Source organism: Melospiza georgiana, chromosome 6, assembly GCF_028018845.1.
Source record: "Melospiza georgiana isolate bMelGeo1 chromosome 6, bMelGeo1.pri, whole genome shotgun sequence".
NCBI lineage: Eukaryota > Metazoa > Chordata > Aves > Passeriformes > Passerellidae > Melospiza > Melospiza georgiana.
In genome coordinates, this window is record NC_080435.1 from 23,730,381 (window position 1) to 23,750,674 (window position 20,294).

Genomic DNA, 20,294 nt, shown 5'->3' on the forward strand with positions numbered 1-20,294 from the left:
CCAAGACATGTTTCTCTGGATTTCTTTTCATTTTTGTTGCTTTAGGCTGTATGCTACACGTTTTTCTTGTGCAAAGATGCTTGAAACAGGATAAAGTACTCCAGGTCAGGCTTTTCCAGCCCTGAGCAGCATTACTACATGTTCCCTGCACAGAGATACTGTGGATTTATGTTTCGTTTATGAGTCCAAGACCCTTCTCTGAGGAGCTGCCATGGAACTATCCCTGCCCAGATGGAGACTTTGCACTTGTCTGGTTCTCATCTCCAGTCCTGGGAGCACATCCTTTTCCAGGAAGATAAGCAACAACAAGTCTGTGTTAACAATGCAAGATTTAGGGCTGCTGGTATGGGATCCAAACCTCCACAGACACAAAAAACCGAAGGGGGAGGCACCAACCTCGCTGGTTCAAGTTTCAGAAAAGTTTTGGTGGGGCAATCTGTCATCAGCAGGCTTTATTTTAGATCTATTATCAACTGTCCTGCCATGTCCAGCCCAAAGTTGGCACAGAGGAACAGAGCTGGCATTAACCCCTCTGGGTGCTTTTTTTTTTGGAGGAATTTGATGGAAATACAAACCATATGTGACCGTACTCAAAGCAAATGAAACCAGTGCTCCTGAGTGGCCTGACACTGCACAGATCCAATACCTAAAACTGTGGAATCAGGGCAGAAGTTTGGGTTTTACACAGTAAAACTTAGGAGGAGTAAACCTGGAGGAGATTCTTCTCTATAAACATGAGAGCACATCTGACATGGAGATCAAAAGGAGAACTTACACTAATTATACTGAAAAACAATCAGTGCTCCAGAACAGATAATAATGAGAAATGAACACGGCAGGAAACTTTGATGTACTTCTTAGATAACTGTGGTACTTTAAAATTGGATGCAGTTCAAACATTTAAAACATGTCAGTCTGAGATCTACATTTCAGATTGAGAATGTGTTGATGCACAAGTAGATTTTAAAATAAACACACAGTGGAGCAGAACACAAACATGGATTAAAATAAAAAAAAAAGCAAACCCAAACCTCTGCTCTTCAGTTAAATCTCCAGTGTTGAAGAGGCTTTAAAATCACTTCTCCTTCACACAAGCTAAACCCAAATGCCAGATTTGACTGAAATCTGAATTACTGAATTAATAATTCAGTTTTCAGGCTGGATTGGCTGGGGTGCCTGTTGACTCAGTGCAATTTGAGTCACAGGCACAGCCTGGGTGACACTGCCAGCTCCTGCTCCCACCAGCAGGCACAACACCGAGGGCAGGACGTGTCAGTCCTGATGGGGGAGAGCATAAACCTGTGGGTATCTCAGCAGGCCCTTTGTCTTGCTGATGCTAGGAAGATTTCCTAGGATGGGCAGGTCTGGTTCATTACTGCCTAAGCTGTGGGACCAAGCTGAAAAGGTGTTCCCAAAAGCATAAGTGGGGACAGGATGAGGAACACAAAGCCAAAGGACAGAAATTTGGAGACTTTCAAGCTTCTCTAAACATACTTCCTTACGTTTCCATTTAGCAGTAAAATATTCTCCTGTAACACCCTTCACCAGAAAGTCACCTGAAACAACATAAAGAACTAAAAAGACAGCTAAAAGCACAACTAAAAAGACAGGTAAGGTTTTTCCAAGACTGCAGCTGAATGAAATATGTGAAGACAAAAGCCACCACAGGGCAGGAAAGAACCATGCCAACAGCACCATCAATCCATCCATTTACACAAGAAATAATGTCCATGTGATACACTTCATTTTCACTCTCTACAGCCAAGCCATGGGATGTGGATTTTCTCAGTATCATGATGTGACTTTTGCTGGGCATCAAAAAACACACAATAATCTTCCAAATACCATGAAAATTCAGAAATGCTATTAACAACAAAAAGTGTTTCCCCCTCCAATATTTCCCATTTATATTTCCTGTACTCTGAAGTTTAAAATTCCTATGAAAGTCCCATCTGGGGGCATGGAGAACACAACTGGAAGAGGTCCACTGAAAAATTAACATAAAGATAAATTTTTAGAGCACTCTCTCTATATAAACTACAAGACAGCACATGCTGCCAGGATTACCCTTCAGGAACAATGTGTGCCAGCACCTTTTGGACTGTTATGAAATTGGCCATTAAATTTAAACACTTTGGAGGACGGAGAAGAGCCCATGGCTCGCAGGTTTTAATATTTTGCTGAAGGGGGGTTAAGAGTGTGTGTGACAGCCCCAGGGATGAGCACAGCACATGAGAACAGCCTTGGATGAAGCTGCTCATGTTCCCTGTTACATCCACACTCTAGGAAGTAGAGCTTTTCAAATTTAACCAGATTAACCAGTGGTCCTCACTAACCCAGCCAACCTTAAGGACATCTGACCCAGGGCACGGAGTGGGGCTCCAGAGGGGACAGGGGTGCTCTCAGTTGCAGGCATGCATGGGCTTGCTGCCACCAGAGTGTCCTGACATGTGTCCATCATGTCATTTTCAAAACAGCTGCTGCCCATGGGTGCTGCTGGAGTGTTTGATTACATGGAACAAGCACTGAGGGCCCAGTGCTGCTCCAGCTCCCACGCTGGGCTCCTGTCCCCCCAGGTGACACAGCAGGGCGACAGGGTGCAGGCGTCACCTGCAGGGTGGCTCCTTCCTGGCGCCCACACCATTCATCTCCTGCTGGAGTCCATCCCCTGCAGTGCTTCTGGAGCCAACCAAACACGCAGCACGTGAAATCTGAACATGCAGCACCGCAAACATCGGTTTCCTTCCCTTAAGAGGCAAAGGAAACAGCTCTCATTTTATTTTCAGGGTGCAACAGCAGGCAGCACCAAGGAAAACAGAGGCAGGAATACCTTTCTAAAGCCCTTTCAAAAAACACTTGCCATCTGCATGCTGGATGATGGACCATGTCCACACACTGTGTGATTCCAGCAGCAGATTTCAGGGATTTCACATTTCTGAAGCAGTTGGGAGTCAAATATTTTTGCAGCCTGTAATTCTTTCAATCAATTACTGCCTACAGAAATATTAGAAATCCTACAGTTCATAATTCTTAAGGTCCAAATTCATTATTTGAACACCTAAATCTGCTGAGACAACGTGCACCTTCTCCTCTGCCCTAAAAAGGGTTCCTGGAGCCCCTGCAGCAAACTCCCAGGCAGCAAGCTCTGTTCACATGGAAATGTTAAAGAAGAGCAACAATATCAGAGTGCCCTATGTTTATAATTATAGCTTTAATAACATTCCACCTCCTTTCTAATTTTTCCCCCAGGTTCCATTTTTGGCCTGTTCTCAGTGACAGCCTCTCACAGGCATTTCCAAACTACAAGACATACTTTGGTCAACTATCAGTTTCACTTACTCCACACTGATTTTTACTTGATGGCAGAATTTATTTTTTTTCCTGGTGGGGCTGTGAGTTATCCCCTCATAAAGAATAAAGCATTTAAAGGCTAAGTGCTTTCAGAAAGATTTAGCAGGTTTTCGTCATCCAGGTTCCCTTTTATCTGGAGTTTTTGATGGGTTAAAGTTTTACATGGATAGACGAAGGAACGACAGGATTGAAGTTTTAAGGTGTATGATTGCAGAGTAAATTAGGGTGGAATGAAACAGCACTGCCAAGTCCAAGGAAAGGTAAAGACTGCATGAAGCAGACTCAATCAATGAGTGATTGATCAAGAGTTGAAGCAAGAGAATGCTGAGGAGTGGGGCAAGATCTCCTAATGAGCTAAAGCAGGTATTGCTCAAGGTCCCTGCTCCTGAAACTACACACAGTGGAAAGCAAAGCAAGGGCTCAGAAATGCTGCAGTTATCACCCTCATGGGCCAAGTTCATCCTTTTACTGTATAAATTCAGTGAAGCAAGGTGGCTCTTATCCTCTTCTTTCCACAGAATTTTTTCACCCTATCTCACACTGCTGTGCACCACCACTAAAACGCTGAAAATGCAAAGTGAAACACTTGTTCACAGAAATTTTGACAAACCCTCAGTGCAAGACACCAGCTGGAGCAGAGTGTGCTGCATTCACTTTGGCTCATGTTTTACAAACCAGCCTCTCAAGCCTCACTTTACCAACCAGTGTGGAACCCAGAAGTTATGGATATGAAAGAAAACTCTTCGGGGCTAGGCAATCCTCCCTCTGCTTGGGTCAGACTCCTTGCTCTCTCCTCAGTCACACCTGGAGGCAGCCTGGAGATCCAGCCTGGAGGAATGCACTGATTCCCCACAGTGAATTTCTGTGCCCTCCAAACGGGGTGAGTAAATATTCCCTAAATAAAAATTACCTGTGGATCGTGCCATGGATGTAAAACAATCAAGCTGTGCAAGATGAGAAGCTGGAAAAGAGAGAGATCACCCAGATCTGCCCTCTTCCAAGAACTTTTTAAAAAAGATCCTTTTCCCCCCAGAAGCAGCCTCTCTGGGCCACCCAGATGCTCCCACATGGGTCCAAGAGGATTTTTACATTCCTGGGCACAGCACATGGCACAGGGATGGGGTACATCTCCTGCATCCAAGGAACTGACCCTCCAACAGCATCCATTGCTTCCTTCCCAAACATAACCAGCTATTTACTCCATATCCCCAAACTTCACCAAAAAAAAAAAAAAAAAAAAATTTTCATGAAAATGAGAAAGTAAAAGAAAAGAAAAAAGGAAAAAAAATAAAGGAACCAAGAAAGAAAAAGAACAGACACAAAATTAAACAATCTACCTTAAAATAAACTCTGTGGTATTATCTGTCTCTTGTCAAAAAGTTATTAGGGAATAAAAGTGACAGACTGTCTACTGAGACACATCCCATGACCAAGTGACACACCTAAAACTTGTCAAAGACTTCCCTCTGTTGATGTGTCTGCTTATCCTGAGTGCCCACACGTGTTACATTACTGCATACTCTCGCAGGGTGGGAGCTCTTGATTTATTTGTTGCAGGGAAAGAACATTTCTTTCCCCCACCTGATTTCACCCTTCTGATGTGACAGGTCTTTGTCTGTTCCTCACATAAACCAGAGGAGTCCTCGACTAAAACCAGACTCCGTGTAATTATTTTGCCTTAAAAATAAAGTCAATAAAACTGGCAAATATGAACAAAACTGGAACTGATCTATCAAAGAACTGTAAACAAATTTTCCTCCAGTGCACATTCTTCACATTGAGGAATTACTACTGGTCAGTATTAAAAGCAGACAAATGATGTGGTGTTTTGGTGAGAGAGGGGATGGAACAACTCATGTGGATGAGTTACAGAAAGGGGAGAAGGAGATGGGGCCTCAGCCCAGACAGCAATTAGCTTTTGGGAACTCGGTGTCTGGTGTCCAGCCCTGCACGTAGGGCCCCTGCAGAACATCTCACATCAGAGCTGAGCACCAGGCTCGCCCAGCTCTGCCTGAAACCTGGGCTCTGACCACAGCTTTGATGTGGCTCTGCACTGGGTACGTTCCCATGAAGTTTCAATTCTTGTTAAAACTGCGGGAGGGAGGAGCAAGGACACCAGGAGGGCTCAGGAGAGAAGTGCTGCTCTGGGGGCAGTCTGGAAAGGGTTTCCTCTGCAGTGGAACCAAAAACATTCAGAGGGATTTAAAAACTGTTTGCAGATGAATAGCTGTACTTTTTTTTCTGAGGAGAAACTTTAAATGAAAATTAAACTGAGCAAATAAAGCAGGCTAGAGCTATTGAAATAGAAAGTGTACGGATCATGGGAAGGGGAAAAGAGCAGGAGAAATGCTTCACACTGGAAGGTGAACCCAGGAGGGCAAGTACACAGGAGATGGAGCCTGAGCAAGAGCAAACTGTGTGTCAGAAACCAGTCTACACCACATCAGCTGGACAGATAGAGAGAGAGATCTTACCTGTTAACATTGCTGAGACCAGATTCAGCACAAAGATCCATTCTGTTTCTTCATTACCTCCTCTTGGGGAGCAACTGAAACTCTCTTTTCCACACCATGAATATCTACTTTTATTTGCTTTTGCCTCAATGCAGCCTGAGTGATGTCATGGTAACACAACAACATCAAAATGTTTTTTTCCCAATGCTGTGAGGAATCCATAGGCCAGGGTACCAGAATTTCCTGCCTTCCTGAACTGTTCCTCAGAGCATCCCAACACCAACACAGCACTGCTTCATGGGATTCCATCACCCAGTGCTATTGAGTCAACCAGAAAAGAAAAGTGCCTTCAAATATGAAGTGAAGAAAAATCCATCTTCTTCCCAGAAGGAAGTGCAGGGGGCAGCTCAAAGCTGAACCTTGAGAAAACCCTGGTCACAGAGGGTTTTGCCTTTTAATATGGTTTAGATTAAAATCCTATCTGTCTCCACAGCTTTGATGAAAGTCTTGTTTTCCGTGTCAGCCGAAAGCAGTGAACTAAAACAAAGAACTTGACACACATACATGTCTCCAATGTACAAACAACTGGCTGTTTCCATAGAAAAACCAGAGAACAAACTGAAATAACTCTAAAAAAAATGAATTCCGGGTATTGTAATAAAGGCCACATGGTCTGTTCAAATGAGTGCAGAACTGGAGGGGCAAAACTGATCGGTTTTACCCAAACACCAATACTGATTTCATCTCTTACTTCATCTCCTCTTCATCCCAGGACATTCCTGTGCAAACTGCAGGACTCGCCTCTTACTCAGCAGAGCATTGGCGGAATTAATTATTGAGCATTTAATTAAATCAAACAGTGAATGAACATACCCTGGAGTACGAGTTCATGGCAAACACAAAGCAAACCCAACATCATCAACTGGATTTTTGTGGTTGAATCCAAATCTCTTATCTGTACTCACTGGAACCATTCTGGTCTGGGCTGCACACAAACTTATTTTGTACACCAGAGTCAAACACAGTTCAACAAAGCAGAAAATCAACAAAAACACCATTTGGAAGCTGGATATTACAAACACCTCTTGCAAGATTTTAATACCATCAGATTCTGGATTTTGCCCTGATTTGGGAATAAAGTGATATTCTGAACCCCATCTTACAAATCCCACAAGCCCAAACTCAACCTTTCCTCCACTGGGCATCACTATCAGCAAAAAGTCACGGATCAATAATGCTGGCACTGCAAGTCCAAGCAAGGAATAGTACTGGCAAAGGCTTTGGATTTGAGCTGAAAACCCATTTAGTTAAGAATATTTTATTGTGGAAAAGCACGTGGAAACAGAAAATAAGTTAAAATGATAAAGGGACATGAATAGAAAAGCCGTGGTTATAAATGGAACAGTCGCTGTGAGCAGACAGTTCTGTACATCCACATCTGCTCCAGTTCAAAGTAGTTCATGTGAACCAGGGGAAGGAACTATTTTTTCCTTCAGTGCTGCAAACCTATCTGCAGCCTGGCCAGGGCACAGGGTAGGAAGAGGCAGAGACCACCATCACTGGCTCAATCCAAGTTTCAATGAGATGGAGCTGCCACCAACATCTCTCCTTGCCTTTCCCGATTTTCCCTCCCATATTAAAACACACTTAGGAGAGAACAGCAACATTTGCAAACACTTGTGGCAATTAAAGCTGTTTGTTTTTGCTAAAACCAAGCTTAACAAAAGCTCTGTTTTTGTTCCTCTGCTCACAGAGAGTTTCTGTTTCACAACTGTCCCTTCTGGGGCCGCTTTGATGAAAACGTGGGAAAAGCAGGCAGAACAGTTAAACAGGGAAATTATATATATATATATATATATAAAAATAACAGGGCTGCTCCAGGACTCATTCAGGTTCCAGAGGAGCTCAGATTTCCTGCCTGTGGATAGCTGAAACATTTTATCTACCCAGTTTGGTCTTTGTTTCTCTAATATCCTCTTTTCTCCTACCTTTAAATCTTAAAAATTATTTTAAAAAAAAGTAACAAAGTAACAAAGAAAGCAGTGGCAAGAAAAATGTGGTGCAAAGAAACAGAAAGAGCACTCAAAAAAAGGTGAAAGCTGGAATTAGCTCCCTGTTTTGCTCTGACAGCAACCCCATACTTCAGAGGAAAGACACTCCCCTGTAATAATCTGGTCATGAAAAGTATTTATTTGCCTACTAATGTTATTAAATGACTACACACATACAATCCATGGGATTTAAAAGCTTTTTTTTTTTGCCTTTTAGCATCAGATCATTCACATTGAGGTTGAAATATGTTTATAGGGTCCCTGAGTTTATCTGCCGCAGGAAAAACATAAAACTTCCCGCAAACAACTCTGCTCCTGGCGGAAAACCCACCCGAGTCAGTCAATACCCAGTAATTGCTGGACTGAAATCAATCACAAGCTCCCAGGAACTGCTTCAGCTGGGTTTTGCTTTAAAGACTCACTGCTGTGACTGATGGGAAGCTGAAATCCTCAGCCACCATTAGACATTGCTTCCAAACTGGATGGCAAAGCCTCCGCCGGAGCAGAGCTGACGAGAAGCTCCCCGAAAGGCAGAGATCTTCCACCAAAGAATCCTTAAAAACCCTGACACAGAGGCACAGAGAGTGAAGGGGCAGGGCTGGGGTGTCAAATGCTGCTCCTGCCAGGTGGAGAAAGCTCTGTGGAGGGTGGGAAGCTGCTGCAGATTCCCTTGGGCACAGGGGCATGGACACAAGGCACGCGCGAGGGTCTCTGCCCAGCTGCCCACCTGCCACCAAAACCAGGGCTGTTTGTGCACTTAAGTGTTTGTCTGGATGAGGGCCAGAGGGCACAGGGAATTGCAGGACACAGCCCTCAGGAGCTATTCTGAGAAAATCTACTGAAGAGGGAGAAAAAGGCAAGTTTTCGTTAATTTGTACTATCAAGACAACAGAGATCTTGTTTTGGAATTGACAATCTGGTTCTTTTAACTGAGAGCTTCTTAGCAAGATGCTACAAAGAGAAGCTTTAAAAATTAAATTATTTCATCTGCCATTTAGGAACTATTAGCTTTAAAAGGCTTAGATTTGATTTCTATGCCTCTGGTATGTAACCATGTTTAAAATCTAAACCAAAACCTGTTTCTGCTCTTCCTCTGATAATTAGTAGACGGTCTCTGGTTTTCATTATCCAACTATTCATTTATATTGTCAGATGAGCTTAAATGGTTAAGATTATTCAAAAATACTTTATCACAACACACAAAAGACAAGTCATTATGGCACTGTAAGAACAGAGCACAATTTCTCTTGCTGCCAATGACTTGTCTTTATTTTCAGCATGTTTGAGAGAGCAGATTCATTCTCAAAAGAAAATAATCAGCTGCAAATTTACAAAATAAGCTATTTAATGTTGAGTTATTTAATTTTATATTTATTTCATATTTAATTTATTTTGAGATATTTAAATTTTACAGTGTGATGGCACTCCTCAGTCCCCTACAAAGTAAGCAGCAGAGTGAATAAGTTTGACAGTTCAAACTCCATTTCTGAAGAAAGGAGCACCTAGAACAGTTTCACCCTGTGTGATCTGGGCCAGACACAGAGCACTCTGCTTCTCCCTCACCTACACAGTGCACAGGGTCTCACCCTGGACAAATGTTCTCTTCTCTCAGCTGGACCCATTTCAAGGAAACTGAAATGACAGTTCTTGTTCTCTGTTGCCTGTCAAACCCATAAATTCAACATTTTCATTCTTGACATAGGCCAGAAGTTCTGAAACTTGAATGCAATGCAAATGGAGTGATGGGCTATCATGATGTCTCCCTAAAGTTTGTGAAGTCCCCCAAGACCTGTGGATACAGAAATACCTTCTAAAGCATACACAAAAGGGCTGGGACACGATTTTGGTGTCCAGCCTCTTAACCTGGGAGTCAAAGGAGGATCTCCTGTGTATCCTTGAGTACAAGTGTTCAGAAACAGGATCTGTTCCTATTCCAAAAGTCCAAACATCATTTAACACCTCAGAGCACACAAAGTCAAATATTTCTCCAAAATGCCGGAATGTGAAATCCGTGGCACAGGAAGAGTTGTCTCTGTTAGCTGAAGTGTGTCCTGGCAAGGCACCTCAAGCTGCTCTCTCCTGCCTTTAGCTGGCCTCAGCTTCCTGGCAAATGGATTATTGACAGCAATAAAGATTCAAAGATGAAATAACATCTCAAATCTATGCCCCTGTCAGTGCCCATGCTATACCCTAAAAGACAAATTGTGGCAGCCTGCAAACAAAGCCCTGCTGATACAGTGCTGAGTCCCAAAACCCCAGAAACCTTGAAATGAAAATTAAGGATTTCTCAACTCACACCCTCTGTACAATCAGTTATGCTGATTAAAAAAAAATTGACTATGTGGACACTCACTCTTCATTATTCTGTTTGCCACTTAGAAAGGTACTCCCAAGATATACCCTGGCAAAGGAAATGATGCTCAGCATCTTTTAACTTAGATTACTCACCATTTTTAATGAGTGAACAAAATCACAGCATCTCCTGCTACTGTTGTACAGAGGCAGCCTTAAATTTCACCCAAAGGAGACCTCTACCTAAAATTCCTGATAACAGGAATTTATTTTCAGATCTGTTTAATTCAAATTTATGGTTGGTTTGGGGCAGAAGCATGATGAACTGACTGCAGGCCCTAGGAGAATAAATTTGGGAGCACACATTGCTTGAGCTGATTAAAGAAGAGTAAATGGTGCTTTGGATGTTGGGCTGACGAACCTTAGGGATAGTGTGAGAGGAATAATTGACTGGAATCGCACACTTTTATTATTTATTATTTATGGAATCTCAAAGTCTTTTATTACTTTAGTGATCAATTAACCTTAAGAATTCCACTTCTGATGATTTATATTTTTTTAACTCTTTGCACAGAGCCACAAGGTCTGACCACACTGGAGGCAGATGCAGAGAGCAGCTTTCCCCTGCATGCTGCCCATGCCACATGTGGGACCCTGAGGCACAGCCCCAGAGCCAGCCCTTTCCCTCACTGACCCCAGAGCTGCAGCTCCCACACCTGGCGAAAATCCTGGAAAAAGCCTGGCTCCACATCCTCGCTCTGTGACTCAGGCTCATTTCTGTTTATACTCTTGTGAGCTGAAGAATGATGATGACTAGTAGCTATATAGATAAATAAAGTATATTAAGTCACAGGAAGTAAAAAGGGAAAACCATTAATTTATTTTTAGAAACCTGTTCTTGCCATTCATCAGAAGAAGAACATCCAAAAGTTTTGCAGTGAGATACAAGCATCTGGATGGGGTTTGCTGACCACATACCAGCGTTCAGACTGCTCACAGGGAAGCATTTGCCTTCTTTAGGCCAGTCCCAGACTCCGTGCCAGGAGCAGAGGATACAGACAGTAATGGAGTAGTTTCCACTAGCAGGACAGGGGGCTGTCACCACACAGCCTACAGCTGCTTGCTCTCCCCTCCCAGTGCTCCTGCAGTGGATCCCTCCCTCCAGATGCATCTTGGCACCAGCTGGTCCATCACAAATAGGAAATGGATAGGAGGGCAAGTGCTGTCCACACAGCTCCCATCAGCAGTGCCCACAGCAGGTCAAACACCAAGGAAAACATCCCAAGGTCCAGGTGGACAGCCCAAGGTCCTGCACCCAGCTGGGGCAATGCCCAGGTGCAGGGAATGGACTGAGAGCAGCCCTGAGGAGGGGACGGGGGCTGCTGGCTCAAGGGAAACCCAGCTTGGGGTGTCAAGGTGTGCTGGCAGCCCAGAGAGCCAAACGTGTCCTGGGGTGCCCCAAAAGCAGCGTGGCAAGCAGGGTGAGGGAGGGGATGCTTCTCCTCTGCCCTGGGGCCCCTACATGGAAAGGATGTGGACGTGCTGGAACAATTCCAGAGGAGGCCATGGAGACTCCCCAAGGGCTGGAGCCATCCATGGTGCCAGGCTGGGAGAGCTGGGGCTGCTCAGCCTGGAGAAGAGAAGGCTTTGGAGAGACCTCAGAGCTTCTTCCACTGCCCAAAGGGGATCCAGGAGAGCTGGAGAGGAACTTTGGACAAGGGTCCGGAGTGCCAAGACAAGGGGGAATGGCTTCAAAAAGGGAGGGCAGGTTCAGGTGGGAAGGAATTGCTCTCTGTGAGGGTGGTGAGGCCCTGAAACAGATTTCCCAGAGAATCTATGGCTGCTTCATCCCTGGAAGTGTCCAAGACCAGGCTGGACAGGGCTTGGAGCACCCTGGGATAGTGGAAGATGTCCCTGCCCATGGCAGGGGGTGGAACAAGATGATCTTTAATGCCCTTTACAACCCACACCACCCTAGGATTCTGTGACCATGGCAGTGCTAATCAAAACCAAGGAGGTGATTAAATCTGGATGCTCAACTCCCAAACACTGCATGAACTCAGGACACCCATACACCCCTTGCTTCCCCTCCTCTTGCTGGTTTGCCAAAACAGCACCAATCCAGCAGTGGAAAACCTTTTGGGGCCAACAGCGCTGTGCCGCACTCGTGGCTGAATTTAACGGGATTTGCATAAAAGCTTCCATCTCTTGCGGCCTGCAGAAGTTATTTCTTTTCTGGGCAGTCATACCACAATCATAAAGTCACACCATATTTTGAATCTTTGCCTTCCAAAATCCGGGAAGAATTGCAAGGCACGCTCACTGACATGTCGTGTGGTGCGTGGGCAGCCAAGATGCCAAAGTGCTAGTGGTCAGACACAAATACTCAGGGGGTTTTTCTCTGACTGTTAGAGCTGCTCTGGACAAGTGTCTTTAACCACCCCTACTTCAAAGTAGTAAAAACCCTACAACTTTGAATGATGTTTAGTCCTGAAACTTCCACTTTGGCTCCCTTTCCACTTCTGAAGAAAAATTATAGAACTCCTACAGTATCATGTTGAAAAGTAGAGTTTTAAAATGTATTCAGAGTTCATTATTTTACCTCCATGATGTCACTGAAGTCACTATCTGCTCACTTTTTCTATTCAATTTTTAACAGTGTGTCCTGAATCTGCGCTGAAAATGTAATTTAGTAGCTAGACTTTTCCCTTTTTTCACTAATTGAATGCTGTGAAATGTATTTCTCTCTCCCTGGCACATTTTCTCTTAGTAAACCTTACTTATCAACACACAGATCCCTATTGCACATTGCAAGCTTGTTCTGCAAGCAGGATATCAGCTGACGTCAGTGAAAATGTACAAGGGGCACCAAATATTTTGCAACATGTTTAGAAAACATTTAGAAAACAAGAGATTTTTCTTGTTTTAGTCTGTACTCATCAGGATACAAATAGAGGGAGAGGTAAACCAGCAGGACAGGGAGCCAGGAATACATAACTCAGATTGTTGTGTACCACTAATGTCACAATAGAAGTCCAAAAATTTATAGGATATGAAAAGAGCAGTTAATGCCTGCTAACCACTTAGGCTTTTCATAACAGAGTTCAGGTTTTAAAACTCCCTCACAGCACTTAGAGTTTTGTGGAAAAAGTCATAGGTGCTTGTGTCAGTTTGAAAAAAGAAAAGGTTCTGCCTTTCAGAGCTACAGTCTGGAAGGCCATCTCAGTAATTGTATACATTATTAATATACCACTGATAGGAACCAGAATGTACATCCAGGTCCTTGCACAGATAAAGAGCTGCCAAGAATAAATCAGATATGTAGATAAGGTAAGCGGGCAAAGATATTAAAGAGGAATGGCACCGGGTCTGGTGTTACTGCTATCTTTCCATCAGTTCAAATCTGGAAAGAGTTTCTCTAATGGCTGGAAGGACAGACTACCAGCAGAAGGTCCAAAAAATGTGAACTGTGGGAGTCAGAAGAAGACAGCAAACACTGGCATGTGGGCCAGCCACAGAGGAGAGCAGGGACAAGGCACTGGAAAGAGCAAAGGAAGCTGGAACATGGAGCACACGGAGCAGCACAAAGGGCACGGAACAAAGGCGAGGTGAGGACGGAGCAGGACACGGAGCAGGACACGGTTCAGCTGCTGCAGAGAAAGGCTGGAGGATGCAGGGAGGTTAGGGGGCAGGGAGAAGGGCTGGCCCTCCCACCAGGATGTAATGCTACTTTCAGAAATAGAGGGATGAGGGATACAAATCAAAGGCTAAACCAAATAAACAAGAGTCTATTTCCCCGAGGGCATGCGGGCTAGCCCAGGACGCAGCCTGGTGACTAAAGCAGGCCAGCAGAGGAGCTCTGCTTCCTGCACATCCCCGAGCCTCACAGACATTGTGGTTGTTGCTAAAAGGCCCACACTGACCATAAATTACCTCGCAGGAACAATGGAGACACCACTATCTCTGTGCTCTTCTCAAAGCACCAGAACAAAGTGGCGCAGTGTTAGTGGCATTGCTCACATCTAGCAGCTGGCATAAGATGACTTAGCACCACTGAAAATAACCCCGTGACAGGGCCCCAGCAAAGCTGCCAACCCCTGAAAATTTGTCATTTGTAAAGCCCCCTCCCCTTGGGATTTGTATCTATGACAGAACCACAAGTCTTGTCCTGATCTCCAGCTTGGCTGCAAACATGGGTGAGGTCAGGGAGGTGAATAACACTGTGCCAGCTGAACACCTTCTGCAGTCTCAGAAATCACACACAGCTCTTTCATCCCACTCTGCTGACTTGGCTTTTGTGTAATAAAATGCAAGGCTGTGAGCAGAAGGGCTTTGTCAGAATCCCTGAAAACACTCACAAGAAATAAGGAGAGTGGTGACTTCTGCTCCTGGAGCTCACTGAGCCAGTGGCGCACCTACGCCGTGACCCAACAATTCTACATGAAACGCAAGTTCTGTTAGTGTGGATACCTCCAATTCCCAACCATGTTGCTTGAGGACACTGCTAAGGACTTTGGACAGGCTTCCCAGATCTCATCCCTGTGCTGACTGCCCTCTGTGGCAAACGAGGATATTAGCAGAGGAATCAGCCTTCCGAAGGCACAGGGCAGAGATTCCCGAGTACCTGGACGAGAGGGAGCAGGCTGCTGAGCCCTGTGTCTCTTTCCCCAGGAGCCACAGACCTTGCTGTACAGTGTGATACAAGCAGCAATTCAGCACTATGATCTTGGTGAGAACAGCTCCTTCCTGCTGGAGAGGTTTCTGCTCAGGGCTGAGATCCCAGGGGATCTCACCCAGGACCCAGCTGTGTAAGATGCCAAACCAGGCCCAGTTAGTGCCAAGTATCCCCAATAAAACAGGAGTAGGGCCAAACCTGGCTTTCATCAGCCTTTCACACAGTAAAGTCCTCAAGCTTTTCATGCCTATCACAGCCCCTTCCTTTCTTCCTCTGCCCAAAGTGACCCTAATTAAAAGTGAGCCTTATTTTCCAACCACAGCACATCCCCAAGCGTTTCCTTTTCTCAAAACTGCCAGAACCCAAAGGGTGCAATTTGAGTCAGAAGGGACATTTTTCCCTTCCCCATGCCAACAAACACTGCTGCTTCCCAGGGTTACTCTGCTGCCAGCCTTCTGTTTTGGCACAGTGCTCTCCCCCATATTTCACATCACACACGCGTGCGGCCTCAGTGTGCGGCCCCAGAGCTCCCCACCCTCCTGCCAGCGCATCCACCACACCTGGCTCCACCGTGCCCCATTCCCCACACCCTGGTGCCCTGTCAGAGCTCCCAGGGGCTGCCAGCCTGGGGCAGGACAGGGAATGCTTCCCCTGGCACATGCCTGCACCAAGCCAGAGCCGCTGCCCTGGCCGCGCACGCACTCACCCCAGGAATTAATAAGTTATTACGACAAATTAAAATATTAAGTTAATGATGTGCATGACTGCAAGTTACAGAGCTGGAAAAGAAGTCCTAATTAAATCAATACAGTTATTAGTCCCTTGTCATCTCTGATTAATTATTAGCTTAATATGCTCCATCATTTTCACCGTTAATGGAAAGAGCTGCAGCGCTACCAGGGGAAGCGGGGCTGTGCACACCAGAACTCCCAGCTCTGGGCTGATCAAGGTCTTTCAGAGAAGAGAGGAAGAAACATTTCACTTTTGGGGGCACTCGTCTGACAGCATTTAAAGTTGTTTTCAAAGGGGGCAGATGTTTGCTCAGGGGATTTTTGACTGCTGAAAGGTTAAGGGGTAAAGACTTGACTTCTAAAGCTGGGCTTAGTCCCAAGCACTTGTCCTGGAGCCTCCAAGCTTTTCTGTGCAGTGACAGGATATCACCACGGTCCTTTAAGGAGCCAACACGGCCCTGCCTTGCCCCAGAGCCCACCCCAGTGGTGACCCTCACCAGATGCACTCATTAATTCCCCCATGCACAGAGAAGGAGTGGGCACCATAATAAGCTGGCAGGCATCAGCTGTGGCTCCTCAGGGCACAGATGTATCTCGGGACACCTGTCCTTTCATGCCACCGACAGGGCCAAAAATAATGTGCTGAGCTCACTTTTCTCCTTGGTAGTGATAACTGAAACAGTACTTTGGATTCGGGCAACAAATAGTATCGACCCAGAGCCCAGGGGAGCAGAGCTTCCCTTTGAATTTCCTGTCTTCCATCATCCCTTCACTGTGCCCAATTTTTTCCTAACTCCTTGCAACAAGCAAGTTTCCTTTGCTGTCTGCAGGAGGATTTTTTTGAGTGCAAAAACTTCAAGGATGGGTCTTCACATGTCTCTCCAGCAAGTCCCAAAGTGAATTTGTGCCACAAATGCTGCCATGTCAATAGACAGGAGCTTTGTTTGAGAAACAGCTTTTACAAACAAGCTCTTTTGGGTAAGTTATCAACAGAAATACAAACACACGCTGCCGAGAACAACACTGCTCCTTGAACTCATCAATGAACCTGTTCATGCTGCTAAGGGGTGATTCAGTAAATTAAATAATGTCACTGTAAAAAAATGTGCTTCTCAAAGATAGCAAGTCACTCAAAGGATTTCTCAGGACTCTCACCACCCTACCACTGTGATTACCTTGTGATAAATTGCCACCTGCCCCATGAGTAATGGTAGTTCCCAGTACCATTTTATCATTTAGTCCTCTTACTGATATCTCTGTTATGTACTGCCACAATGCTTCAGCTTCCCATGATCTGCCTGCCTTCCACTGCTGTTGTGCAAAGATGGAGCTCCCTATTTCCAGGAAAAAGTTAAGGTGGGACAAACAGTGTCATGCAGAAACCCTGTCCCCTGCTCCTCAGATATAAATCCCACCTGTTTTCTGCCAGACATTAAAGAAAAAAGTTTAAATTTCTGCCAGACATTAAAGAAAAAAGTTTAAATTCTGGCCCAGATTTGATGAGTAAACAGCATTTCTTCTACAAATGGGCTGAACTCCAGTGAAATATTTGGCTATTTAATGAGCAGGCTCTAGGATAACAGTTTTCGTGGGAATCCAAAAAGTGGGAGTAAAGAAAAGGGCTCCCCGCGCTATTCTTAGCTGCAAACAGCTAGATTTGGAATTTTGATTGTAAAGCATGGAATTTATAAATGGTGCCATGCTAAATTTACTTCATTTGTATACAATTCAGCCGGATAATCAGAAGTGTTCCAGCACGTTCCTGGTTAGCATCTCAGTTCTGGTTTTATTGTCTCCAAGCTGGTAGGAAAAATGCGCGCAGTAAATAGTGCTTGCAAAATTTGTGTCCCAGTGCGTGCAGGAGGTTTTCTATACAGAGATTTTATATAAATGCTCGTGTGGGTGCACATGCATGCACACAGACACCCAGCCGTGATTTATTTCTAGAGGGAAGCCAAGGAAATTCCCACCCCCTACCATTTAAACGATCTGCTCTTTGGCTCCAAACATTCTGCAACTTCTCAGCCAAGGAATGTATTTTCCCCTTCCAATATAGATAATTTATTTTGCTGAGCACATTAGTTAATGATAGCGAGCTACATGATTTAGTCAGTTCTGTAAAAACATTACTGACAATCTCAGACAGATCCATTTCATTTAGCAAGTTGCTTTTGTTTGTTTTTTTTTTTTTTTTTTTTTTTTAGCTCGTCTTCCGCAGCACGGTGTGAATTAACAGCAATCATCAACTCAAGGATTTGTCACATATACTTCGTACTCCGGCAATTTTTCATAATTAGATTGGCTTCTCGCCGTTAGACGAGCTTTTAATTATGATATTAATATAGGTTAAAAGGACTTTACACCGCTTTACGCTTCGGGGGGCGGGAGGGGGGAAAGCGAGAGGTGGGAGACGAGCTATTTCATTTCACCGCTACTCCGCGGCGATTATTTCGGGATTTTTAAAAATAGTCGATGAAACGCTAATAATAAATCCCTTATCGGGGCGGCCGGGGCGCTGAGCCCGTCCCCGGCCGGGCAGGAGCGCGCCCCCATCCCGCACCTTCCCCAGCGCAGCGGCGGCCGAGACTTACGCGGTCCCCAGGGCGCGGCGGCCGGCAGCCTGCGCAGGTGGATCTCATCCTTCTCCATCGCCCGTCCGAGCTCCGCAGCCCGCCTGCCACTTGGTACCAAAGTGAACTTGCCAGGATCCCTCCTCCCCGCCGCTCCTCCTCCTCCTCCTCCTCCTCCTCCCTCCCCGTTCCCCCCTGGCTGCTCCGGGAGCGGCTCCGCGCAGCGCCCCGCCGCCCCCGGGCACACTTTAAATACGAGCGCCGGGCCCGCCGGAGCGCGGCCCTCTGCGGGGAGCTGGTCCTCCTCCCTCCGCCCTGTCCTTCCCTCCCTCCCTCTCCTTTCCCTTCCCTTCCCTTCCCTTCCCTGCCCTGCCGGTGACGCCGCGGCGCTCCCCGCCCGGCCGCCCCCGCGCAATCCCCGCGCAATCCCCGCGCGTACCTGCGGCGGCGGCGGCGGCGGCGGCGGCGCTGACCTTGGGCGCGGGGCGGCGGCGCCGGAGCGACGGCGGCAGCTGCGGGCGGGGACAGCGCGGAAAGGTCAGCGCGCCCCGCACCGAGGAACCCCCGCGCCGCTTCCTCGGCCTGGGTTTCTCTTTATTTCCCCCGCACTTCCCCGTTTTTGCCGCGGTGAAAAGGAAAAGCGAGGCCGGGTCTGCTGTTGAAGCCCCGGGTTCGCTCTTCTCTTGCACAAAGTGCGGGCTGGACGCTGCCCGTGTTTGTCACAGCCGCGGTGGGAAAGGTGACGAGATTGCCAGCTGGGAGAGCGGGGTTAAAGTTCTCCGTCCCGACTCCCGGGAAAGCTGCTTCTCCCAGGTCTGGTCCAGGAGGGATGCTCTGAGTGTAGCCCTAGACACCAACAAGCTCGGGCCCTCAAAGAACAAATTTTGTAAACTTTTTATCTAGAAATGTGAGGCATAAAATAGCTGGCACTCACTTTTTACACCTCCTGCTGGGTGGCTGCAGTGTTTGTACAGGGGTTTGAGTAGGATTTCAGGCTATTCCCATTTTCAGCACCCCACAGGGATTCCCTGGTCGTCTCCAAAGTTACAGCCTGAGCCCGTGCTGTGCTGCAGAAACCCACTCAGACAAACCTCACGCAGATTTATCTGCACCATTCTCTGACTGCTTTCTCTCTCTTTTCTTTTTTTTTTTTTTAATTTTATTTGTAATCTCAGACCAGCACTTAACCCTCAAAAATGCAAAGCCAGGGGTGTGCAAGGGCTCTGTGACCAGCAAAGAGGCTCAGCAGGCTTCCCAACTCCTGGCAGGCAGCCCCCAAGTGTCCCACATTGCAAGTTCCTCTCACTGTCGTGCTCCTGCTGTGCCCAGGCCCTTCCTGCTCCCCTGGCATCCAGGGAAATTGCAAGGTGGCATCTTGCTGGTGGCACTCACCCCTAAGCTACACATCATGGTTCTAATTCCACTCTGAATTCCCCTTTGCTACTGAAAACGCAGCGGGTTATGGCTTGGGTATCTCTGTGGGGCTGCTTATTTGGAAAACTGTAAAAACACCTTTCCTGAGTTGGCTGGGGGTTTGACAGCAGAGGCAGAAAACACAGTGTGGTGAATACCTGAACAGTGTGGAAAACTGTGGTAAATCCATGAACAAGGGAATCCATGCATATGGAGTTTCCCTTCATGGAATATGAGCCCTAGAGGCCCTGAGTCAGGATGGTTTCAGGCTACATCTGCCATCTTTTTTCCTCCATTTTAACTTTTGGGCTGGTTTTGGGACAGTTTGGGTGGGACTAGTTTTGAAGTGCACATCGGTGGGTTTAATTTTGGCAGGGGAAGGGGTGAGCAGATTGTGTTGCACCGAAGCCTCACTCAGCAGCTCACTTAACCCCCAGATCAAAGGCACTTGGGAACGTGCTCTTTTCCCTCTGCCTGTAACTAATTTATTTTGGATGGAGATCTGCCACAGACCCAAATGTGGGCACGGGACCAACACATATATTTGTTTTACAAATGTGAGACACAAAGAGAGATCTGGGAATCGTGCTGGATTCCAGCATCCCATCTCATCATGACCACAAGCTCCGTGAGCATCTGCTGGATAGAGCTGGGGTGGGAATTCAGCCTGGATGCATGCACAGGGCCTTCATCATTGAAGTGCCACCTTTCCTGGTGCAAAGTAGGCTTTCCCTACTCAAAGCCCAGCCAGAGGTGGA

The 20,294-nt window shown here is 46.2% G+C and overlaps 1 protein-coding gene across 1 annotated transcript in view; it reads right to left on the reverse strand.

Annotated features, from left to right (window-relative positions):
* Positions 1-18,213, reverse strand: part of ANO1 (anoctamin 1) — a 71,028-nt gene extending 52,815 nt beyond the window's left edge. Inside the window, exon 1 of the mRNA XM_058025920.1 lies at positions 18,145-18,213. Coding sequence (XP_057881903.1) covers positions 18,145-18,202 — 58 coding nt within the window. The 5' untranslated portion in view covers positions 18,203-18,213. The remainder of the gene's footprint in view (positions 1-18,144) is intronic.
* Positions 18,214-20,294: the final 2,081 nt, after the last annotated feature.